This window comes from Pseudophryne corroboree, chromosome 6, assembly GCF_028390025.1.
Source record: "Pseudophryne corroboree isolate aPseCor3 chromosome 6, aPseCor3.hap2, whole genome shotgun sequence".
NCBI classification, from domain to species: Eukaryota; Metazoa; Chordata; class Amphibia; order Anura; family Myobatrachidae; genus Pseudophryne; species Pseudophryne corroboree.
In genome coordinates, this window is record NC_086449.1 from 284696343 (window position 1) to 284723248 (window position 26906).

The 26906-nt window shown below is 48.4% G+C and overlaps 1 protein-coding gene across 2 annotated transcripts in view; it reads right to left on the reverse strand.

Moving 5' to 3' along the window:
- The window catches only part of MYO5C (myosin VC), a 333517-nt gene that overhangs the window by 104064 nt on the left and 202547 nt on the right, over positions 1 to 26906 (reverse strand). For both annotated transcript variants that reach the window (XM_063926097.1, XM_063926096.1), the window contains exons 26-27: positions 1641 to 1734; positions 953 to 1016 (exon numbers count right to left, since the gene is read on the reverse strand). In XM_063926097.1, coding sequence (XP_063782167.1) covers positions 953 to 1016; positions 1641 to 1734 — 158 coding nt within the window. The remainder of the gene's footprint in view (positions 1 to 952; positions 1017 to 1640; positions 1735 to 26906) is intronic.

The following is a 26906-nucleotide window of genomic DNA, read 5'->3' on the forward strand; positions in this document are numbered from 1 at the left end:
AGAACGGCTGCCAAGCCACAACCATAGGCGATTGATACCAGATGTCACCATGACGTCACTGCTACCCGAAAAAGTTATTTGGGAATATTTCGGTTTTTAGAATCACGGACAAGGGAGACTTAACCTTTCTAGAAAACCTAAAATATTTGGGCTTTGCTGGAATTTTAACAGTTAAAAAAAAAAGCTACATTTCACTAAATTGTAATTAGTCCAGGTGAACAAGTATTTTTATGGGTGAGGGGCTTAGCTGCCTACTCAGCTAAAAATTTTTAGACTCATCAGGGATCCCAGTGGATCTAGGCATAGCAAGCAAATCAAAGTAGGGGTTTAATTTGATATATTTAATGCTGAATACAAATTTTGTTTTGATTGTTTTATAAAACTGCATTTTACTACGAACTGGACACTGTGGGTAATTCAGACCTGATCGTAGCAGCAAATTTGTTAGCAGATGGGCAAAACCATGTGCACTGCAGGGGGGGGGGGGGGGGGGGAGATCTAACATGTGCAGAGAGAGTTAGATTTGGGTGGGTTATTTTGTTTCTGTGCAGGGTAAATACTGGCTGCTTTATTTTTACACTGCAATTTAGATTTCTGTTTGAACACACCCCACCCAAATCTAACTCTCTCTGCACATGTTATATCTACCCCCCTGCAGTGCACATGGTTTTGCCCAATTGCTATAAAATTTTCTGCTACGATCAGGTCTGAATTACCCCCACTGTCCAGTTCCTTTGATGATCAGAAGTGGGTACAAATAACCTGGGCTCGGGCTTGCAGAGGGCCCTGGTATTAACAATGTGGTATGGCCAACTGGCCATGTATCTACATGCTTGGACATGCTCCAAAGTACGCGGTCAGGTCAGAATTGTTGGCGGACTTTCTGTTGATACCCATACTCTGTACAACTTTATACTTTATATTATGTGACTAGCAATTCATTCTGATATACCTGTTTTTAACATCTTCCACTTCAAAACTGTCCAAAAGCTGTTTAGCCATTTCAGACATCTTTTCTGCAATAAAAAAAAATAATTGAGAGTTTACATGCAAAGAGGAGTGGGGAAATAAGGTGAATTGGGAAGAAGAGAAGGTCAGGGGAAGAGAGACTGGAGATTTAGGAGGAGGCATGGTAGACTTTGATGAAAAGATGTGTTTTTAGTGAGCACAAAGCTAGTAAGACTGGCAGCAAGTCTGACTTGGCGAGGGTGTGAGTGCCAAATGAAGCGGGCAGAGCACGATAAATATTGGAGTCTGGCATGAAAAGAGGCATGGCAATAAGGGAAAGGTTCAATTAAGCACATTTTTCGGGCAGTTACTGTCGCTGATTTCTGCATGCACATCCATAGGCGGCAAGCAGAAATCAGCTACTGAGAGTTAATGCGCACAGCCTCTTGTTACCAAACTTGCCCTATGAATCTGCCCCAGTACATACTCTGTGTTTATGATAGTCATCAATGGCACAATATGTTGGTCACTGGTAAGACATGCTATACATTCTATGCTATTATGTGTAACAAAATACAGAAAGCCAAATAGACATTTTGGAAACATGTTAATTTACTGGTACTTTCCAAGTTATCCATTTGCAGTTCTTAACCCATCCTTAAAAAAAAAAAAAAAAGGGGAAGGTCTCTTACCCCTCATTTCTTGCCGCTGTGTCAGCGCCTGGTTGTCAGACTCCTTTACTTTGGTCTCCAGTGTTTCAATTTGAGTTTCAAACTCTGGTATTTTCTGTGGAAGGCATGGGAAAGGTAAGTACATCATTGACACATACAGTACATTAATTGCTATCGTATATCTTTTTTCCATACTGCATAGAGTCTTCTGAGTGAAGTCTTCGGGGTAAATTTACTAAGGTGGGAGTGTTTTAGAACTTGTGATGTTGCTCATAGCATTAGCAACCAATCAGATTCTATCATCTTCTAGAAGCAGCTAGATAAATATTAAGTAGAATCTGATTGATTGCTATGGGCAACATCACCAGTTCTAAAAAAAAACCACCTTAGTAAATTTACCCCTCGGAGACTGTGTGTACTCATGATTCAGTTGTGCAAAAAAACAAGTACACAAAACCTGATGCTGGCCAATACCAAATGAAGATTCTCTCACTGCCCCCATATACATGAGCACAGGGGACCTGATCCAGAGCTGCATGTAATACCTCCTGCATATGGTTCTCGCAGAGCTTTAGCAGACTGCACATGCATTGGGGTATACAGTATCTCCACTTGCTACTAGCTATGCGGATGAGTGTAAGCTCTTGCTTTCTACTATCAGGTACTTGCAACAAAAAACACCTTGATAAAGCTGTGGATACAGCGAAACGCGTTGGTTGGTTTGGAGGAGCCGTGCACCACTGAATTATTAAATATACCTGGAACAAGCCTAGAAGTCCGTCAGCAATTGGGAAACTCGCAGTAGTCCACTAAGGCACCAGAGATCCAGCTTTGAATAGGACTGAATCTGGTTTGGAACCAAGCAATAAAGGTTCGCCTAACATCTTGGACTTCTAACTGCTAGCATTGCAAAGTGCACCCAGGACTGTGGCATAATTCCAAGGACCTTCATCAGTGCATCATGTCCGGCTGCCTCGTGTGGTAATACACCAAACAAACTTGCTGTGCTTGCCCTGCTTGACACGTTTTTATAAAATTATTTTATATCTATATATATATATCTATATATATATATATATATATATATATGAATTGAATGGTTTATTTGTTGCAACAATTTTTATAATAAATTGTGATCATTATTATTAATATTTTTTCCATATCCAGTTTTTTAGCGCTGTTTACATACCCTTATTCCTATTGTTTCTTCAGGGACTAACTATCCCTTTATACAGCAGCTTAAAGGTCTAGCATATCCTCTTGACAGCGCCGGGCGAATTACCTTGGTATTTCGTTTTTTTGCACTTGCAACAAAAAAGGTAGACGCAGCAAGTAAAAACATTGCGGCGTTACACACATGGGCCCTCATTCCGAGTTGATCACACCAAGCAACTTTTTGCTGCTGGTGCGATCAACTAATCTCCGCCTATGGGGGAGTGTATTTTAGCATAGCAGGGCTACGATTGCTTGTGCAGGCCTGCTATGCTAAAAAAGTTTCTCAGAAATCAAGACCAGCCCTGGACACACTTACCCTGTGCGACGGACCCAGCGATGATGGGCTCGGCTTTGACGTCAGAAATCCACCCTCCGTTCGCCTGGACACGCCTGCGTTTTTCTTACCACTCCCCAAAAATGGCCTCCAACGGTCAGTTGACGCCCCAGAACGCCTTCCTGGCAGTTAATCTTCTTGCGGTCGCCGCTGCGACCACTTTCTCCGCTGTCAGCGTCATTACCCGGCGACGGCTGTCGCCGGACAACGACGCGCGTGAGCAATGCGCATTCCAGACCCGATCGCACAGCTGCGAGGAAGTGCAGCGTGCGATCAGGTCGGAATGAGGGCCATAATTATATAGGAGGAGTACAGTGCAGAGTTTTGCTGATCAGTGACCACCAGTTTTATCCGTTCTCTGCCTGAAAAACGCTCCATATCTGTGCTCAGTGTGCTGTATATATCTGTGCTCACACTGCTTTATTGTGGGTACTGGGGACCACCAGTATATTATATAGGAGGAGTACAGTGCAGAGTTTTGCTGACCAGTGACCACCAGTATACGTTGTCTGCCTGAAAAACGCTCCATATCTGTGCTCAGTGTGCTGCATATATCTGTGCTCACACTGCTTTATTGTGGGTACTGGGGACCACCAGTATATTATATAGGAGGAGTACAGTGCAGAGTTTTGCTGACCAGTGACCACCAGTATACGTTGTCTGCCTGAAAAACGCTCCATATCTGTGCACAGTGTGCTGCATATATCTGTGCTCACACTGCTTTATTGTGGGTACTGGGGACCACCAGTATATTATATAGGAGTACAGTGCAGAGTTTTGCTGACCAGTGACCACCAGTATATATAGCAGTACGGTACGGAAGGCCACTGCTCTACCTACCTCTGTGTCGTCAAGTATACTATCCATCTAGATTCTATACCTGTGGTGCATTTTAGTTTTGCAGTTTGCTGACAGTGACCACCAGTATATATAGCAGTACGGTACGGAAGGCCACTGCTCTACCTACCTCTGTGTTGTCAAGTATACTATCCATCTAGATTCTATACCTGTTGTGCATTTTAGTTTTGCAGTTAGCTGACAGTGACCACCAGTATATATAGCAGTACGGTACGGAAGGCCACTGCTCTACCTACCTCTGTGTCGTCAAGTATACTATCCATCTAGATTCTATACCTGTGGTGCATTTTAGTTTTGCAGTTTGCTGACAGTGACCACCAGTATATATAGCAGTACGGTACGGAAGGCCACTGCTCTACCTACCTCTGTGTTGTCAAGTATACTATCCATCTAGATTCTATACCTGTTGTGCATTTTAGTTTTGCAGTTAGCTGACAGTGACCACCAGTATATATAGCAGTACGGTACGGAAGGCCACTGCTCTACCTACCTCTGTGTCGTCAAGTATACTATCCATCTAGATTCTATACCTGTGGTGCATTTTAGTTTTGCAGTTTGCTGACAGTGACCACCAGTATATATAGCAGTACGGTACGGAAGGCCACTGCTCTACCTACCTCTGTGTCATCAAGTATACTATCCATCTAGATTCTATACCTGTGGTGCATTTTAGTTTTGCAGTTTGCTGACAGTGACCACCAGTATATATAGCAGTACGGTACGGAAGGCCACTGCTCTACCTACCTCTGTGTCGTCAAGTATACTATCCATCTAGATTCTATACCTGTGGTGCATTTTAGTTTTGCAGTTTGCTGACAGTGACCACCAGTATATATAGCAGTACGGTACGGAAGGCCACTGCTCTACCTACCTCTGTGTCGTCAAGTATACTATCCATCTAGATTCTATACCTGTGGTGCATTTTAGTTTTGCAGTTTGCTGACAGTGACCACCAGTATATATAGCAGTACGGTACGGAAGGCCACTGCTCTACCTACCTCTGTGTTGTCAAGTATACTATCCATCTAGATTCTATACCTGTGGTGCATTTTAGTTTTGCAGTTTGCTGACAGTGACCACCAGTATATATAGCAGTACGGTACGGAAGGCCACTGCTCTACCTACCTCTGTGTCGTCAAGTATACTATCCATCTAGATTCTATACCTGTGGTGCATTTTAGTTTTGCAGTTTGCTGACAGTGACCACCAGTATATATAGCAGTACGGTACGAAAGGCCACTGCTCTACCTACCTCTGTGTCGTCAAGTATACTATCCACCTAGATTCTATACCTGTGGTGCATTTTAGTTTTGCAGTTTGCTGACAGTGACCACCAGTATATATAGCAGTACTGTACGGAAGGCCACTGCTCTACCTACCTCTGTGTCGTCAAGTATACTATCCATCCATACCTGTGGTGCATTTCAGTTGTGCGCAGTATATATAGTAGTAGGCCATTGCTATTGATACTGGTATATAATTCCACACATTAAAAAATGGAGAACAAAAATGTGGAGGTTAAAATAGGGAGAGATCAAGATCCACTTCCACCTCGTGCTGAAGCTGCTGCCACTAGTCATGGCCGAGACGATGAAATGCCATCACGTCGTCTGCCAAGGCCGATGCCCAATGTCATAGCAGAGAGCATGTAAAATCCAAAAAACAAAAGTTCAGTTAAATGACCCAAAAATCAAAATTAAAAGCGTCTGATGAGGAGCGTAAACTTGCCAATATGCCATTTACGACACGGAGTGGCAAGGAACGGCTGAGGCCTTGGCCTATGTTCATGGCTAGTGGTTCAGATTCACATGAGGATGGAAGCACTCATCCACTCGCTAGAAAACTGCAGTGCCACTCCTAGATGGGCCAGGTGTTTGTGTCGGCCACTTGGGTCGCTTAGCTTAGTCACACAGCTACCTCATTGCACCTCTTTTTTTCTTTGCATCATGTGCTGTTTGGGGACTATTTTTTAAATCTGCCATCCTGTCTGACACTGCAGTGCCACTCCTAGATGGGCCAGGTGTTTGTGTCGGCCACTTGTGTCGCTTAGCTTAGTCACACAGCGACCTTGGTGCGCCTCTTTTTTTCTTTGCATCATGTGCTGTTTGGGGACTATTTTTTTGAAGTGCCATCCTGTCTGACACTGCAGTGCCACTCCTAGATGGGCCAGGTGTTTGTGTCGGCCACTTGTGTCGCTTAGCTTAGTCACACAGCGACCTTGGTGCGCCTCTTTTTTTCTTTGCATCATGTGCTGTTTGGGGACTATTTTTTTGAAGTGCCATCCTGTCTGACACTGCAGTGCCACTCCTAGATGGGCCAGGTGTTTGTGTCGGCCACTTGTGTCGCTTAGCTTAATCACACAGCGACCTTGGTGCGTCTCTTTTTTCTTTGCATCATGTGCTGTTTGGGGACTATTTTTCTGAAGTGCCATCCTGTCTGACACTGCAGTGCCACTCCTAGATGGGCCAGGTGTTTGTGTCGGCCACTTGTGTCGCTTAGCTTAGTCACACAGCGACCTTGGTGCGCCTCTTTTTTTCTTTGCATCATGTGCTGTTTGGGGAGTATTTTTTTGAAGTGCCATCCTGCCTGACACTGCAGTGCCACTCCTAGATGGGCCAGGTGTTTGTGTCGGCCACTTGTGTCGCTTAGCTTAGCCATCCAGCGACCTCGGTGCAAATTTTAGGACTAAAAATAATATTGTGAGGTGTGAGGTGTTCAGAATAGACTGAAAATGAGTGTAAATTATGGTTATTGAGGTTAATAATACTATGGGATCAAAATGACCCCCAAATTCTATGATTTAAGCTGTTTTTGAGGGTTTTTTGTAAAAAAACACCCGAATCCAAAACACACCCGAATCCGACAAAAAATTTTCAGGGAGGTTTTGGCAAAATGCGTCCGAATCCAAAACACGGCAGCGGAACCGAATCCAAAACCAAAACCCGAAAAATTTCCGGTGCACATCTCTAATATATATATATATATATATATATATACACACACACACACACACACACACACACACACACACATACATTTCTTCATTTCTTAATAAGTAAAAGTTACTTTAAACTCCCGAGAATAACAATCATATAATAACAAGACAATAAACTGCTAAATAATAATACCCAGAGCTGTAACTAGCCTTTTTGGTGTCCTGTGCTAGTATGAGAATTGACGCCAACCCCAAACCCCCCCCCCCTTTTTTTTTTCAATAGAGACATAAGGCGCATGCCTCATTGGGAAGGGGAATGAACATTAGTACACACCCATTTATATGGCAAAGGTCGACATGAGTTTCTCACTTTTTTCTTTCTTTCATTTTTTTAACTTTTTCATACTTTACAATCCACGTGGACTACGATTGGGAATAGTAACTTGTGCCGAGTGCAGTGGAGCGAGGCACCTTGCCCGAAGCACGGCGAGAGAAGATAGCCATGCAAGGGGACACGGTGCACTAATTGGGGATCCCGGTCACCAAACATATATGAAAAACTCATGTCGACCTTTTTCCATGTTGACCTAATGACCGCATTGACCTATTTCAGGTGTCGACCTGGTCACTGTCGACCAATAGTGGTCGACCTAATGACTGTCGACCCTATGATCCACACCTGGACTCAAACCCACAACCTGCTGTATCGCAGCCAAACACTCCACCCACCGAGCCACTTGATCCTGCATAAAAACTATGAGATTTCTTGCTATATGAAGCTACTGTACCTGTACCCTGTAAAAAAATAACCAGCACCATAATCAAGCAGCTCCATGCAGTGTGCAGCCACTCAGCCAATCCCTTGCAGCCACACACTACATAGATCTGCCCAGCCACAACGCTGATCACCCCTTCACAAAGTACAAGGTAAGCTTCAAATAGTAAAAACTCTCCAGCTTGGAATTCTCTAGCTCACTATGCAAGGGCAGATAGCTCAATGAATAGAGTGTCCGACTGCAATGTCATAGGCAACGTGTTCGAATGCTGTATATGTATTAGCGACATAAGGGGTGGGGGTAGGAGACACGGGTGGTCAGGAGATGCTTCAAAAAGGGGGGAAGCGGTTAATGAAAGTAATTAGAAAATTCATAATTGAAAAGTGCTGCCAGCAATGTCCCCTACACTGCAGCGCTATGTGCGGAGCACACTCTGCACACACCTAGTTACGGCCCTGATAACAGCAATGATTGAAAAATGCCAAAGGCACAAAGAGATAATTGGCTGCTTCACTGATTAGTCACATTTGTAGCAGTACTCAATGTAACCTCAGTGCCTGATCAGCCTAAAGCGCAGGGTCCTGGGGGGTGCCAGGTCACATGCCATTTGCACAATTGTTCTAATGTATTACGTAAGCTGCTGAGCGCTCCTCAGCGTGTAGCACTTGTCTTTGCTGTGTCCCACCCACACTTCAGGTCAAGAACTGTACTGAGGATGTCTTCTAATGACAGCATGATGCCCAAGCCCTTGACTCCGCGTGCATTCTGAGCGAGCTGGAAGGAGCGAGCAGGAGCCAAGGACTACATGACTGTTGACAGCACTTATGGCAGCTGTCAATAACACTAATAAGTAGTCACACAGATGACTTTGTGTATAAAATAATGTTGGGGGGCATAATAAACAGGAAAATTAATGCCAACTACATACCATGCTTATCACTCGCTTGCCCAATCAGTGTGACCAGTACATACTGAACTACAAATAGCTTATGCATATATGTTTTTCTCTGGGATCAGGGAGTTTAAATATTAAACTGCACATTAGATGGGACCTCCTGATCTGACTGATCACCGATATTGGGTGATCAAACTGACGATTGTATAGGTGTGTACCCAGCTTAAGGTTTAAACAGCATGCTATAGCACATACAGTACAAGCGGTATAGGGGTGGTTAAAGTGGGGATTAAAAACGTTTTATATTAGTGCCGGAGGGGGCGAAGAGTGGGGGACCAGGCATGTGCAGTATGTTATAAATAGAGCAATGCTGCAGGAAAAAGTGTGCAAGCGCTTAGAGGGGGAGCAGTATGCTAGAAATAAAAAGACCAATGAAAGTTCATACTGTATAAGTGTTGGGATGTGCTGCCTGCCGGAAAACCGACGCACAGGGGCTATTTCCACCCGTAGGTGTCCATGACACCCATAGAATGGGAATAGAAACCCGCCCAACGGGATTATGTATGTAATCCGAAGGGGCAGAGCCGGCACTAGCCAATAGGCGTTATAGGCAAATGCTTGCCTAGGGGCCAGCTCCGTTATACCAGCTAGGCAGGAGAGTCAGGATGGAGGCTGCAGCAGCAGCAGCACACAGAGCCGAAGCACAGCTCAGCCTCAGCTGAGCTCACACAGGCAGGAGGTAAGTTTAGTTTCACATTCTGCCTGACACAGGGGCAGAGATGAGCAGTGAGCACACACAGACAGCAGCTGCAGACTGGAGGAAGCCATTCAGATCCCGCGGAGCTCCAGGACTCATCCCCTGCACTGCAGCCACACAGGATAAAGGTAAGATACGGATGGTGAAAAGAGAGACTAATGACACTGCTATGGGGGAGACCTGTAGGGGTAAGGGGGCACAGCCACTTCTATGGGGGGGGGGGGGCGGGAGGAGGCTAATGATACTGCTATGGAGGAGACCTGTGGGGGGAAGGGGGCACAAACACTGCTATTGGGGGGGGGGGGGGGGTATTAATGACACTGCTATGGGGGAGCCTATGGGGAGTGTGGAGAAGGTGACTAATGACACTGCTATAGGGGGGGGCTAATGACATTGTTTTTGGTGGGGAAGGGGGCTAATCAGTGGCGTAACTAGAAATTTTTCTCCCCCAAGCCAAAAAATTTTTGGCGCCCCCCCCGCCGCATAATTGGGAGCAAGAAAGGGATAAATATGCGCGCGCCGAAGGCGCGCGCTGCAAAAAAAGGGGCGTGGTTTTGTTGGAATGGGCGTGGTTTCTCGTAAAGGGGCGTGGTATTGCAGGAAAAGACTACCTTATACCCCAGTTTTGCAACCTGCACGCCCAGACGTTAGCCACCACAGGAAAGAAAAATAATCCTGATTCATGCCCCTTACATTATTTGTCATTTTTCCTCCTTATAGTAATGCCCAGTATACATTATGCCACATACTGCAATGGCCCTTAGACATTATGCCGCACACAACAATGCACATGACACAATATGCACACACTGTAATGCCTGTTACATTATGCCACACACCGTAATGCCTGTGACACATTATGCCACACACCGTAATGCCCCCGACACATTATGACAGGAATCGCAATGCCCGTTATACATTATGCTACACACTGCAATGCCCCTGATACATTATAGCACATACAATGCCTGTGACACATTATGACACACACCGCAATGACCTTGAGACATTATACCACAATGCCCGTGATATAGTATACCATACACCGTAATGCCTGTGACACATACCGCAATGCCCTGCCCGTTATACCCTATGCCACACACCGCAATGCCCGTTATGTATTATGCCACACTGCAATGACCATGAGACATTATACCACATACCACAATGCCCGTGATATAGTATACCACACACCGTAATGCCTGACACATTATGACACACACCGCAATGTCCGTGATACATTATGCCACACACTGCAATGACCCTGAGACATTATACCACATATCACAGTGCCCGCGATATAGTATACCATACACCGTAATGCCTGTGACACATTATGACACACACCGCAATGTCCGTGATACATTATGCCACACACCGTAATGCCCATTACACATTAAGTCCTACAGTAAGGCTTCTAATTACTTTTCAATTACCTTCTCGTTGTCAGGGGTTTCATGCACTGGGTGTCATGCTCGTTGCCAGGTGTTTCATGCACTGGGTGTCATGCTCGTTGTCAGGTGTTTCATGCACTGGGTGTCATGCTCGTTGCTAGGAGGTAGTCCTTGTTGCTAGGGCGGTGCTCCCAGTGCCACATATGTCCCCAGTGCCAGATATTCCCCCACGGTGCCAGGTACTCACATGCCCCCGGTGCCAAATATAGCCCCCCCCCCCCATGTGCTAGGTACACATATACCCCCCCAGTGCCAGATATTCCCCCAATGCCAGATATGCCGCCAGTGCCATATGTTCCCCCCGAGTGCCATATATGCCCCCAGTGCCAGATATGCCCCCGTGCCATATATGCCCCCAGTGCCAGGTATTCCACCCCAGTGCCATATATCCCCCCCCCCCAGTGCCATATATGCCCCCAGTGCCAGATATTCTCCCCCAGTGCCATATATGCCCCAGGGCCAGATATTCCCTCCCAGTGCCAGATATCCCCCCCCCAGTGCCAGATATTTCCCCCCAGTGCCAGACATCCCCCCCCCCCAGTGCCATATATCCACCCCGTGCCAGATATCCCCCCCCCCCAGTGCCATATATGCCCCAGTGCCAGACATCCCCCCCCCAGTGCCAGATATGCCCTAGTGCCAGATATCCCCCCTCCCCCAGTGCCATATATGCCCCAGTGCCAGATATCCCCCCCCAGTGCCAGACATCCCCCTCCCCAGTGCCAGATATGCCCTAGTGCCAGATATCCCCCCCCCAGTGCCATATATGCCCCAGTGCCAGATATCCCCCCTAGTGCCAGACATCCCCCCCCAGTGCCATATATTCCCCAGTGCCAGACACCCTCCCCCCCCCAGTGCCATATATGCCCCAGTGCCAGATATCCCCCCCAGTGCCAGACATCCCCCCCCCAGTGCCAGATATGCCCTAGTGCCAGATATCCCCCCCCGTGCCATATATGCCCCAGTGCCAGATATCCCCCCCAGTGCCATATATTCCCCAGTGCCAGACACCCTCCCCTCCCCCCCCCAGTGCCAGATATGCCCCAGTGCCAGACACCCTCCCCCCCCCCCCCAGTGCCAGATATGCCCCAGTGCCAGACACCCTCCCCTCCCCCCCCAGTGCCAGATATGCCCCAGTGCCAGACACCCTCCCCTCCCCACCCCCCCAGTGCCAGATATGCCCCAGTGCCGCCGCCGCCGCCGCTGGTTGGAGGGACACAGAGGGCGCAGCGTGTGCCTCTCCTGTGTCCCTCCTGCTGCATCATCTCCGGCGGCCGCGGGTCTGATAGGGGGAAGTGCCGTCCGTGAGCTCTAATTGGCTCACGGACGGCACTTCCCCCTATTAGACCCGCGGGCCGCCGGAGATGATGCAGGACTCAGGAGGGACACAGGAGAGGCACACGCTGCGCCCTCCGTGTCCCTCCAATAAAGCAGACTGACATGCGGACGTTCGTCCGCATGTCAGTCTGCTGTAATCAGTGGCGCCCCCGCAGCCCCTCGCCCCCAAGCCACCGCGAGGGCTGCGGGGGCAGTAGTTACGCCACTGGGGCTAATGACACAGCTTTGGAGGGGAAGGTGACTAATAACACTGCTATGGGGGAGACCTATAGAGAGTGGGGGGGGAGAGGGATAATGACACTGCTATGAGGGGGAGACCTATGGAAAATTGTGTCAAAGTCGAAAAATATCATAATGCATATGCCTTGTACTAACCCCATGCACATGCCCGCTGCTCGTGCACTCAGTCCGCCGTGCATGCACATATCCGCAATTTGCGTAGGATCGCTCCGCCGATCATGCGCATGATATGGGTATTTACGGCGGAGTTTGTGAGCGTGTAGCGTGTTATTAGAACATTGCATATTTAACCCAAATAGCGTATATTGTAGATATAGTTCCCCTAGACCATGACAGCGAGTATTATTAGTTTAAACAGTTCCTGGACAGAGAGATTCCTCTTTGCATGATAGGAAGGGTCAGATAAAGGTTGGAAGGTGATGTCTAGTATCCAGCTGTAGGGTATTTTGAGGGTAACATTCCGGTGTTAGTTAGAGAAAGATCGCTTGTTCCTGCGTATAGTTATGTACAAAAGTAGATTATGAACATTAACTGTATTTACTGTAAATTACATATGCGGCGGGAATCCAGAGGATACCACCCACAAGAGCAGTTGGGAAAGACATTGCCCACCTTTTCAAATCCACCTATGACCTTTGCTGTAATGTGGAGACATATCTCTGTGTCCAATGAACAATGAGATTACAGTGACCATTGTATTGTGTATGCATGTTTGTGTATAAAAAGACCATTGTTGCCTGGCCGGTCGGAAGACTCTAAACGCTATCTGTATGACCAGCGGAGGACCGAGCTCGGGTTGCGCTTGCGAAACATTCTCAAGTATGTATATTCTCTGTAGCCATTATTCTGTTTAGATTTACTTGTTAGCCTGTAGTGTATAAATTGTATTGTTTTTATCTTTTGGAATCAATCCACGGTGGCCTTAGAACCCTGTGGTTTCAACTACAAACAGTGTTGTGTTTTCACTTTCCTGCATGGGCTTTAAAGTAGTTTAACCTGTTTAAGGTGTATAAGCATTGTTAAGGTGTACGCACTGCGGGTACTTTGTATCGCCAGCGCTACTTAAGGTTTTAAGGTATAACATCATTTACAGTACTTTACTGGTAAGAGTTTAAAGTGTAAGCATATCATTGCATTATATCATTAACAAGGTTTAAAGGTTATCAATTGTGTGTGCGCTCGCTGGGTGTACTCCGTACACTCAGCGCAGCGTGCGTACGCCAAGTGCGTACCACGTGCAGGACTCTGTACGCAAATAGCGTACAAAGTACGTAGCACGTGCACGTAGACTAGCGGCCATAGCGGCTCAACGGTATTAGTGTACAAAAGGGTATAGCTTTGCGGTCTAAGATAATACCGACATTATCAATTGGGGCACAGGGGGATATGAAGATGAGAGCGAGGTAGAGGTGAGAGATGGAAGGAGGGAGTGAGGTGCAGGGGTGATGGAGGGAAGGAAGGAATGAGAGGTACAGGTGTGAGACATGGAAGGTTGGGAGTGAGGTGCACGGATGAGAGATGGAAGGAGGGAGTGAGGTGCAGGGGTGAGAGATGGAGTGAGTGAGAGGTACAGGTGTGAGGGATGGAAGGTGGGAGCAAGGTGTGGGGGAGATGGAAGGTGAGAGGGAGGTGCAGGGGAGATGGAATGTGAGAGCGAGGTACAGGTGTGATAGATGGAAGGAGGGAGTGAGGTACAGGTGTGAGAGATGGAAGGTGGGAGTGAGGTACAGGTGTGAGAGATGGAAGGTGGGAGTGAGGTACAGGTGTGAGAGATGGAAGGAGGGAGTGAGGTTCAGGTGTGAGAGATGGAAGGTGGGAGTGAGGTACAGGTGTGAGAGATGGAAGGAGGGAGTGAGGTTCAGGTGTGAGAGATGGAAGGAGGGAGTGAGGTACAGGTGAGAGAGATGGAAGGTGGGATTGAGGTACTGGTGTGAGAGATGAAAGGAGGGAGTGAGGTACAGGTGTGAGAGATGGAAGGTGGAAGCGAGATGCGGGGGATATGGAAGGTGAGAGTGAGGTGCAGGGGAGATGGAAGGTGGGAGTGAGGTACAGGTGTGAGAGATGGAAGGTGGGAGTGAGGTACAGGTGTGAGAGATGGAAGGAGGGAGTGAGGTACAGATGTGAGAGATGGTAGGAGGGAGAGAGGTACTGGTGTGAGAGATGGAAGTAGGGAGTTAGGTACAGGTGTGAGAGATGGAAGGAGGGAGTGAGGTACAGGTGTGAGAGATGGAAGGAGGGAGTGAGGTACTGGTGTGAGAGATGGAAGGAGGGAGTGAGGTACAGGTGTGAGAGATGGAAGGAGGGAGTGAGGTACAGGTGTGAGAGATGGAAGGAGGGAGTGAGGTACTGGTGTGAGAGATGGAAGGAGGGAGTGAGGTACAGGTGTGAGAGATGGAGGGAGTGAGGTACAGGTGTGAGAGATGGAAGGTGGGAGTGAGCTAGAGGTGTGAGAGATGGAAGGAGGGAGTGAGACCACACTCCATTTCAGGGTCCCACATGGGGGGGGGGGGGGCACCAGCCGAATTCTGTCTAGGGCCGGCTCTGCGAAGGGGGGATAGATAAGATAGATCAATGCTACAGGACATAATCTACAAGTGTGGAGGAGGCGGCAGGGTGGGAGTACACTGCAACTGCATTATCCAAGAGTGGCATTTAATCAGGCCCTGGCCAGACTGGTAGGTAAGATCCTATAAAACAAAAAATAGGATTTTAATTACCTACCGGTAAATCCTTTTCTTGTAGTCTGTAGAGGATGCTGGGGTCCAATTTAGTACCATGGGGTATAGACGGGTCCTTTGGGAGCCATGTGCACTTTAAGAGTTTAATAATGTGGGCTGGCTTCTCCCTCTATGCCCATCCTACCAGACTCAGTCTAGAAACTGTGCCCGAGGAAACAAACATACTTCGAGAAAAGGAAATACACAGATAGTGGTGAGATTCACACCAGCTCACACATACCAAAAAGGAAAGCCAAGCTAACCAACTTGGAACAATTCAGCAATGGCTGAAACAACAATACTGAACCAAGTAACAATGCAGGAGTACGAAGCACTGGGCGGGCGCCCAGCATCCTCTACGGACTACGAGAAAAGGATTTAGGTAATTAAAATCCTATTTTCTCTTACGTCCTAGAGGATGCTGAGGTCCAATTTAGTACCATGGGGATGTACCAAAGCTCCCAGTACGGGAGTGCTGAGGTTCCTGCAGAACAGATTGACTAAACTTTAGGTCCTCAGAGGCCCAAGTATCAAACTTGTAGAACTTAGCAAATGTGTTCGACCCAGACCAAGTAGCTGCTCGGCAAAGCTATAAAGCCGAGACACCCCGGGCAGTCGCCCAGGAAGAACCCACTTTACGAGTAGAGTGGGGCTTAACAGATTTTGGACACAGCAAGCCTGCCATAGAATAAGCATGCTGGATAGTAAACCTGATCCAACGAGAAATCATCTGCTTAGAAGCAGGACACCCAACCTTGTTGGGATCATAAAGGACGAACAAAGCGTCTGACTTCCTGTGACGAGAGGTTCTCTTCACATAAATCTTCAAAGCCCTCACCACATCCAAGGACTTTGAGGTAACTGTGGAGTCAGTAGCCACTGGCACCACAATAGGTTGGTTGATATGAAAAGCAGACACAACCTTAGGAAGAAATTGCTGACGCGTTCTGAGCTCAGCCCTATCTTCATGGAAAATCAAATAGGGGCTCTTGCAAGACAAAGCCCCCAATTCAGACACACGCCTAGTAGATGCCGAAGCCAACAGTGTGACTGCCTTCCAAGTAAGAAACTTGACGTCCACCTCCTGCAAAGGTTCAAACCAATCCGATTGCAGGAACTGCAGCACCACATTAAGATCCCAAGGTGCCGTAGGAGCACAAAGGGAGTTGGATGTGCAGAACCCCTTTCAAGAAAGTCTGAACATTAGGGAGGGCAGCCAATTGTTTCTGGAAGAAAATGGACAAGGCCGAAATCTGGACTTAAATGGAGTCCAAGCGTAGGCCCACATCCACACCAGCCTGCAGAAAGAGGAGAAACCATCCTAGTTGAAACTCCACCGTTGGATACTTCTTGGATTCACACCAAGACACGTACTTTTTCCAAATGCGATGGTAATGTTTAGACGTAACTCCCTACCTAGCCTGAATTAGGGTAGGTATGACCTTTTTCAGAATGCCCTTCTGAGCTAAGATCTGGTGTTCAACTTCCATGCCGTCAAACATAGCTGCGGTAAGTCTTGATAGGCGAACGGTTCCTGTTGAAGAAGGTCCCCACGAAGAGAAAGAGGCCTCAGATCCTCCAGGAGTAACTCCAGAAGATCCGCGTACCAAGCCCTCCTTGGCAAGTCCGGAGCAATGAGGATCGCCTGAACTCTTGTTCTTTTTATTAGTTTGAGAATTCTTGGGATGAGTGTAAGTGGAGGGAACACATACACTGAGTGGAACACCCACGGAGTTACCAGTGCGTCCACCGCCACTGCCTGTGGGTCTCTCGACCTGGAGCAGTACATGCAAAGCTTCTTGTTGAGGCGAGAGGCAATCATGTCTACTTGAGGTACACCCCAACGGCTTGTCACCTCTGCAAACACCTCCGGGTGGAGGCCCCACTCTCCTGGATGGAGATTGTGTCTGCTGAGGAAGTCCGCTTCCCAGTTGTCTACTCCCGGAATGAAGATTGCTGATAGCGCCACCGCGTGCTTTTCTGCCCAGAGGAGGATTCTTGTTACCTCTGTCATTGCCGCTCTGCTCTTCGTTCCGCCCTGTCGGTTTATGTAGGACACTGCCGTCACATTGTCCGACTGAACCTGAATGGCCTGATATTGCAGAAGATGTGCCGCTTGTAAAAGGCCGTTGTATATGGCCCTTAGTTCCAGAATGTTTATCGGAAGGATGGATTCCAGACTTGACCACTTTCCTTGGAAAGTTTCCCCTTGGGTGACTGCTCCCCAACCTCTGAGACTTGCATCCGTGGTTAGAAGGATCCAATTCTGAATCCTGAACCTGCGGCCATCGAGTAGGTGAGAAGTTTGCAGCCACCAGAGGAGTGAAATTCTGGCTTTCGGTGACAGTCGTATCTGCTGCTGCATGTGAAGATGTGATCCTGACCACTTGTCTAGGAGATCCAGTTGGAAGGACATCGCATGGAATCTTCCATACTGAAGAGCCTCATAGGAGGCTACCATCTTCCCCAGAAGGCGAATGCACTGATGAACCGATACCCGGGCTGGCTTCAGGACATCCCGTACCATTGATTGGATCACCAACGCTTTCGCCACCGGTAGAAATACTCCCTACACTTCCGTGTCGAGTATCATCCCCAGGAAGGGCAGTCTCTTTGTCGGTTCCAAATGTGACTTTGGGAGGTTCAGGATCCACCCATGATCCTGGAGTAGTCGAGTTGAGAGAGCAATACTCTGCAACAACCTCTCCCTGGAAGATGCTTTTATCAGGAGATCGTCCAGATATGGAGTTATGTTCACTCCCTGCTTGCGGAGGAGTAGCATCATCTCTGCCATGACCTTGGTGAACACTCTCGGTGCTGTGGAGAGGCCAAATGGCAGCACTTGGAACTGATAGTGACAATCCAGCAGCGCAAATCTGAGATAAGCCTGGTGAGGCGGCCAGATCGGAATGTAAAGGTACGCATCCTTGATATCCAGGGATACTAGGAATTCCCCTTCCTCCAGACCTGATATCACCGCTCTCAGAGATTCCATCTTGAATTTGAATTCTCTTAAGTACGGGTTCAATGATTTTAGGTTTAAAATTGGCCTTACCGGAACCATCCGGTTTCGGCACCACAAACAGGTTGGAATAATAACCCCTGTGGTGTAGAGTAGGTGGAACTGGGACAATAACATCTGTTTTGACCAATTTTTGAATGGCTTCCTGTAGGATAGCACTTTCTGTCACTGAAACTGGCAAGCCTGATTTGAAGAATCTGTGAGGTGGGAGTTCCTGAAACTCCAGTCTGTAGCCCTGGTTAACAATTTCCGTCACCCAGGGGTCTAGGCCTGATGACGCCCAGATGTGACTGAATTTTTTTTAGTCTTGCTCCCACCTGCCCGATCCCCAGGCTGGGAGGTCCATCGTCATGCTGACAAATTTCAGGAGACAGAACCTGGTTTTTGTTCCTGAGAAGCTGTTGGTGCAGGTTTTCTGGATTTTCCCCGACCACCCCTAAAGAAGGTGGAAGGGGGTTTGGATTTTTAAAATTTTGCGGTCCGAAAGGACTGCAGTGTGGACGTTGGATAAGATTTCCTAGTCGGTGGAGCTGCTGAGAGTAAAAAGGTTGACTTACCCGCAGTTGCCATGCGTCCCCAAACAGACCTGTGAAGGGTAGGTTCTCCACACTTTTCTTGGATTCTGCATTCGCAGTCCACTGGCATAGCCAGAGTCCTCTGCGTGCTGATACCGCCATGGAAGTAGTCCTTGCATTCAGCATTCCGAGGTCTTTCATGGCCTTCACCATGAACTCAGCAGAATCCTGTATGTGACGCAAAAATAAATTAATGTCACACCTATCCATAGAATCTAAGTCCTCTAGTAATGTGCCTGACCACTTTACTATGGCTCTAGAAATCCACGCACAAGCAATAGTGGGTCTTAAATCCACGCCTGTAGCAGTGTATATAGATTTGAACGTAGTCTCAATCTTGCGGTCAGCCGGCTCCTTTAGGGCAGTTGAACCAGTGACAGGTAAAACCACCTTTCTAGACAACCTAGATACAGAAGCATCTACTATAGGAGGTGTTTCCCATTTCTTCCTATCCTCTTCAGGGAAAGGAAAAGCAATGAGAATTCTTTTAGGGATCTGGAATTTTTTATCTGGGTTTTCCCAGGATTTTTCAAATAAAGAGTTCAGCTCTTTAGAAGCAGGGAAGGTGAGATAGGATTTCTTATTTTCTGTAAAATAAGATTCCTCTTCCGGCTCAGGTACCTTCTCAGTAATATGCAAAACATCCCTAATGCTTCAATCATCAACTGCACCCCCTTAGCAAGGGATGCACCCCCCCCCTTCCTGCATATCTCCATCACCGCCCCCTGTATCAGAGTCGGTATCAGTGTTAACTTGCATTATTTGGGCAAGTGTACATTTCTTAGGGTATGTAGGTGGGGTATGGGAGGGAGTAGGAGCTGAATGCTGTAACCCCTCTACAGACTTCCTCAAACAACTGTGTCTCTTTCTCATTATGTGACATCCTAGATTAAATCTGTGATATCATTCCCCTTTTAAGAATCTACCCATGGGGGCTTGGATTCGACAGGTTGGGAAAGCACATTGCAGTCCTGAGTACATGGGATAGACTCTTCAGGAGAAGATACACACTCTGCAGCACAGGATACAGAGCCCTTAGACATGGTAATGTGGGTAAATGCACATACACATACACACACACACACACACACACAGGAAAATGTCAGACACAGTTTCCCCAGAGTACCTTCAGAGAGTCACAGAGTATAAGGAGCCAGCCACACAGCGCCCCAGTAGGCAGTTAATAGACCAAATGGCCGGCGCTGACTGAGTAACCTTAATAGGATAAACAGTTGTCATAACACTCTCCCCCCCCTGTCTGTAACACCCTGGTACCACAGAGGTATGCTGGAGTTATGAGGAGGGCAGCGCTCCCTGTCAGCGTCTAATCTGTGTGATCTGCAGGGAGAAAATGGTGCTGGTGAGTGCTGGATCCGCTCTGAGGAGAAGCCCCGCCCCCTGTAATGGCACATCTTTCAGCACTTAATAGATTATACTGGCCTGAGGTTTTGTGCTGCTAACAGCGGGATTAGCCCCTGTTAGTAATGTATATGTGATCAGTTTAGGGTCGTGCGCTGGCCCAGGACGCACCTCACAGCGCCGTACACCAAGTGCCGCTGAGCCTTCTGGAGCGCAGCCTGTCAGAGCTGCACTCCCACCCTTGTGCCGCCATTCCCGCCGGCGACCCGCTTCCCGGGCCGCCGGCGTCCATCATACTCACCACTCTTCTTTCTTCTGGCTCTGTTAGGGGGTGGCGGCCGTGCTGCGGGAGTGAGCGGTCGCCTCGTGGGGTTGTGATCAGCACCCTCAGGAGCTCAGTGTTCTGTCAGCGGAGATAGAGAACCATTAACTTCTAGAGTTGGTTCCTACTTTCCCCCCTAAATCCCACGAAGCAGGGAGGATGTTGCCAGCAGCCTGCCTGTACCTAACTAAACTCAAAAAATAATAAAACTAGAAAAAATCCTAAGAGCTCCCCTAGCTGTGACCGGCTCCTCCGGGCACATTTTCTAAACTGAGTCTGGTTGGAGGGGCATAGAGGGAGGAGCCAGCTCACACTATTAAACTCTTAAAGTGCCAGTGGCTCCCAAAGGACCCATCTTTACCCCATGGTACTAAATTGGACCCCAGCATCCTCTAGGACGTAAGAGAAATTGCAAGTCACCAGTGTTTTGAGTAATAGGAAATATTGGGAAAATTAATAAGACACCATCTTGTGTAGTTATTTTAGTAACCATGCAAAGAGATACAGACAGTTGCAGACAAAAACGAGATTTATGGTAAGAACTTACCTTTGTTAAATCTCTTTCTGCGAGGTACACTGGGCTCCACAAGGATTGGACAATGGGGTGTAGAGTAGGATCTTGATCCGAGGCACCAACAGGCTCAAAGCTTTGACTGTTCCCAGAATGCACAGCGCCGCCTCCTCTATAACCCCGCCTCCCTGCACAGGAGCTCAGTTTTTAGTTAACCAGCCCAATGCAGTAGCAGGAAAAGAGACGACAACGGTTAGTAGCCACATACACCACACTCTCACGACAAGAGAAGTGTCAGCGGCTAATGCCATACCAACCCAAAGAAGCTAAGTGCATCAGGGTGGGCGCCTTGTGGAGCCCAGTGTACCTCGCAGAAAGAGATTTAACAAAGGTAAGTTCTTACCATAAATCTCATTTTCTGCTGCGGGGTACACTGGGCTCCGCAAGGATTGGACGAATGGGGATGTCCTAAAGCAGCTCCTTATGGGAGGGGATGCACTGTAGCGGGCACAAGAACCCGGCGTCCAAAGGAAGCATCCTGGGAAGCGGCAGTATCGAAGGCATAGAACCTTATGAACGTGTTCCCGGAGGACCACGTAGCCGCCTTGCACAATTGTTCAAGGGTCGCACCACGTTGGGCCGCCCAAGAAGGTCCAACAGACCGAGTAGAATGGGCCGTAATGTGAGTAGGAGCTGATAGACCAGCCTTCACATAAGCATGTGCAATCACCATTCTAATCCATCTGGCCAGGGTCTGCTTGTGAGCAGGCCAGCCACATTTGTGAAATCCAAACAAAACAAAGAGAGAATCAGATTTTCGAACAGAAGCAGTTCTCTTCACGTAGATACGGAGAGCCCGTACCACATCCAAAGACCTCTCTTTGGGAGACAGATCAGGAGAGACAAGGGCCGGAACCACAATCTCCTGATTAAGGTGGAACGAAGAAACCACCTTAGGTAAATACCCGGGACGAGTCCTAAGAACCGCTCGGTCACGGTGAAAAATCAGATATGGAGAACTACAAGACAAGCCACCCAGATCCGACACTCTTCTAGCAGAGGCAATAGCCAGCAAGAACACCACCTTAAGGGAAAGCCACTTAAGGTCAGCTGAACCCAGGGGTTCAAACGGAGGCTCCTGCAATGCCTCCAAAACCACCGACAAGTCCCAAGGAGCCACAGGTGGGACATAGGGAGGTTGGATACGCAACACACCCTGAGTGGAAGTATGAACATCAGGTAAAGTCGCAATTTTTCACTGAAACCACACCGACAAGGCAGAAATATGAACCTTGAGGGAGGCCAGACGCAGGCCTAAATCTAGGCCCTGCTGCAGAAAAGCCAAAAGTTTGGCTGTACTAAACTTGGAAGCGTCATAATTATTAGATGCGCACCAAACAAGGTAGGAATGCCAGACCCTATAGTAAATCCGAGCAGAAGCCGGTTTCCGGGCCCGCAACATAGTTTTAATGACCTCTTCAGAAAAACCCTTAGCCCTCAAGACGGAAGCTTCAAGAGCCACGCCGTCAAAGACAGCCGGGCTAGGTCCTGGTAGACACAGGGGCCCTGAACGAGGAGGTCTGGGCATTGTGGAAGCAGAAGTGGACGCTCTGACGATAGGCTTTGCAGGTCTGAGAACCAGTGCAGTCTGGGCCACGCCGGAGCTATGAGAAGTAGATTTCCTTTTTCTTGCTTGAACTTCCGAATTACCCTGGGCAGGAGTAACTCCGGAGGGAACACGTACGGCAGCCGAAACCTCCACGGCACCGCCAGCGCATCCACGAATGCTGCTTGAGGATCCCTTGTTCTTGCTCCGAAGACCGGAACCTTGTGATTGTGTCGAGACGCCATCAGTTCTACGTCTGGAAGACCCCACTTTCCACTAGGAGTTGAAACACTTCTGGATGGAGGCTCCACTCGCCGGCATGCACGTCCTGACGACTGAGAAAGTCCGCTTCCCAATTCAGGACTCCCGGAATGAATATTGCCGATATGGGCGGTAGATGGCGTTCCGCCCAACGTAGAATCCGTGAGACTTCCTTCATTGCTGAACGGCTTCGAGTGCCGCCTTGATGATTTATGTAAGCCACAGTGGTGGCGTTGTCCGACTGTATTTGAACAGGACGGTTCTGAATTAAATGCTGGGCCAGGTTCAACGCATTGAAGACCGCCCGCAATTCCAGAATGTTGATCGAGAGGAGAGACTCCTCCTTAGTCCACCGACCCTGAAGGGAGTGTTGCTCCAGCACCGCGCCCCAACCTCTTAGACTGGCATCTGTCATCAACAGGACCCAGTTGGATGTCCAGAAGGGACGGCCCCTGCACAACTGTTGGTCCCGGAGCCACCAAAGTAGCGACAGACGGACCTCCGGAGTCAATGAGATCATGTGAGACCTGATCCGGTGAGGCAGGCCATCCCACTTGGCTAGAATCAGCCTCTGGAGGGGGCGAGAATGGAATTGAGCATACTCCACCATGTCGAATACTGAGACCATGAGGCCCAGCACCTGCATTGCCGAATGTATCGACACTTGCGGACGAGAAAGGAAGCAACGAATCCTGTCCTGAAGCTTCAGGACTTTCTCCTGAGACAAGAACAACCGCTGGTTGTGAGTGTCCAATAGCGCTCCCAGGTGCACCAGGCTCTGAGCAGGGACCAGGGAGGATTTCTTCCAGTTGATGAGCCGCCCGTGGGCTTGTAGAAACCGGACCGTCATATCCAGATGACACAGGAGAAGTTCTGGGGAATTTGCCAGGATTAACAAGTCGTCCAGGTACGGCAGTATCCTGACCCCTTGACGGCGGAGTACCACCGTCATCACCGCCATTACTTTGGTGAAGACTCGCGGAGCCGTTTTCAAACCAAAAGGTAACGCCCGAAACTGGTAATGAAGGTTGCAATAGCGAACCTCAGGTATTGCTGATGTGACGCTGCTATAGGAATATGCAGGTAAGCATCCTGTATATCCAGGGAGACCATGTAGTCCCCAGGTTCCAAGGCCAGGACTATAGAGCGAAGGGTTTCCATACGGAACTTGGAAACCTTCACAAACCTGTTCAATGCCTTGAGGTTGAGAATGGACCGGGAGGACTCATTCGGTTTCGGGACTAGAAACAGCGGAGAATAGTACCCCCGGCCCCTCTGAGCAAGAGGCACCTGTAATACGACTCCTGTATCCAGGAGGGTCTGTACCACCAAATGCAGAGTGTTTGCCTTTGTCTGGTCCGACGGGACGTCTGTCTGGCAAAATCGATGAGGGGTTGGTTTTTGAAGGCTATGGCGTAACCTCGAGTGACGACTTCCCGTACCCAGGCATCTGAAGTGGTCTTCAACCATTCCTGGGTATAACCTAGAAGCCGGCCCCCCACCCTGGGATCCCCCACGGGGAGGCCCGCCCCATCATGCGGCAGGCTTATCGGTCTTGGAAGCTGGCTGACGGGCAGCCCAGGCTCTTTTGGCTTCGGCTTACCAGGTTTGGGAGTGCGGGCCTGCTTGTGGTACGCCTGACCTTTTGCTTTACCTGAAGCGTGAAAGGGGCGAAAGGACATACCTTTAGCCTTCAACACAGAAGGAGCGGTATTTGGTAGACAGGCAGTTTTGGCAGTAGCCAAGTCAGCCACTATCTTATTTAAGTCCTCCCCAAACAGAATATCTACCTTGAAAGGGAGTACCTCCAGGGTTTTTCTAGAGTCCAGATCCACAGACCAAGATCTCAGCCACAATATCCGGCGAGCCAGGACTGATGTAGTAGAGGCTTTGGCTGCTAGGATACCGGCATCCGAAGCCGCCTCTTTAATATACCGAGAAGCTGTGACAATATATGACAAGAATTGTCTAGCATGGTCAGAGGAGATTTCAGTATCTAACTCTAAGGCCCACGCTTCAATAGCCTCGGCAGCCCATGTAGCAGCAATAGTGGGCCTTTGTGCAGCACCTGTGAGGGTGTAAATCGCTTTCAGACAACCCTCCACACGCTTATCCGTAGGCTCTTTTAGAGACGTGACGGTAGTGACAGGCAGAGCTTAGGAAACCACCATCCTAGCCACATGTGAGTCCACTGGAGGAGGCGTTTCCCAATTCTTAGACAGCTCTGGCGCGAGGGGATAGCGAGCCAGCATTTTCTTGTGAGGCACAAACTTCGTACCCGGGTTTTCCCAGGGTTCCTGACGTATATCCACTAGGTGGTCAGAGTGAGGTAAAACTTGTTTAACCACCTTCTGACGCTTGAACCTATCTGGTTTCTTAGGAGGGACGGATGGCTCGGGATCATCCGTAATCTGTAGAATTAATTTAATAGCCTCCACAAGATCAGGAACATCCACATGTGAACTACCCTCCCCATCAGCCGTATCTGAGTCAGAACCTGTGGGGTCAGTGTAAGTGCCGTCTTCATCAGACGAGGTGTCAGTGACAGCAGTGGATTGTGAGGAGACAAGCGCTCGCTTAGAGAACCCCTTGGACTTAGGCGAGCGATGGTCAGACTTTTTAGTAGTCAGGGACTGGTTCAACTTCTTTAACTGAGCAGATAAATCGTCCGCCCACGGCGGGTTAGCTGCAGGGACCACATACGGTTGTACCGGCATTGGGGGTCCCATAGGGGGTGTTAGTTTATGAACTAGCGTATGCAGTAGCGTGGAAAAAGCGGTCTACGGTGGGTCAGTATGTGCCTCCATTGCTACCGTCCCACTGGGGGGCAAGGAGCCCCCAGAACCAGAGCCCACAGCTGCTATATTCTCCTCATATGGATCTGTGGCTTCTGCAACACCGGCAGTGTGTTCAGCCCCAGAACCGTTACCCTCAGAAGCAGACAAGATATACTTGCAGTATGAGGTAACACAGTACAATTATCAGCAGCACTATACCTCTAAATCCAAACCCCTGCGCAGTGTAGTCAGCACCAGCAGAGATAAAGGAGAGATATGGTGACTAAATCACAGAGAAAAATACGTAATACAGTATATCTTTGTGAAAACCCTATATTAGATAAAACCTGACGCACCAAGCCTCCTCAGGTTATAGACATAATTGCCTACTTTTGAAAACTGGTTTCAGGGAGATTATAGGCAGTAGCAGAATATGCAGTGCATTGAAGGGTGTGTCTGGCTCCACCCAATGGGTGTGTCTAGCTCCACCTATAGGCATATCTTTTGACACTCAGGGGTGTGTCTTGCAGTTGCAGGTGAAATCTAAAGTACTAAGGGCCTAATTCACTAAGGATCGCTATTGAGGCTAAATTAGCAATTTTCTTAAATTTTGCTAAAAATCGCATGTGAAGAGCCGCCCAGAAAGGATAAAAGACACCCACCGATGCATTCGCAAATCTGCATATACATTAGAAGAATTGCAATGCAGATGCAAAAATGAGCACAATCGACAGCTGTTGCTGACTTTACACTTAGGCTGTAGGTGCCGAGCGCTTACATTTTGCCTTCGTGCATGTGCAGTGCGCTCACAATGCATGCGCAGTGTGCCGATAATCATTCTCACATTAGCAAATAATAGTGAATCAGGCCCTAAGTGAGATCTTGTGTGTGTTATAGTCCCCCTCAAAATATAGAGCTGAATATGTAACTGGACACATACTGTATATCATAATAGCAGGTATGCTGAGTATATACAGTAAGGCTGGGGCCACACATAGCGTTTCGGCAGAAAGGAACGTCACATGGGCTCCCTATCTGGCCATCCATACATATGCGGTGGTGCCAAATCCACCGAACCCTGACAGGACGGCCAGATTTCACGATGAACACATACATTTCTATGTATGTGTTCACACAGTGCGGCATTGCAGGGGATCCTTGGAGGTCAGGGTAATAAGAGAGTGCGCCAGAGGTACCTTTGAGAAGAGAAAGTATGTAGTCTCCTCTCAGTTCGGCACTCAGCAGCAGCACCAATATGTATATGCTCCTCCGCACTATACCAGTAGCAGAAATCCCACACAGAGTGCTTGCTGTCTGGATGATGTCCTCTCATCC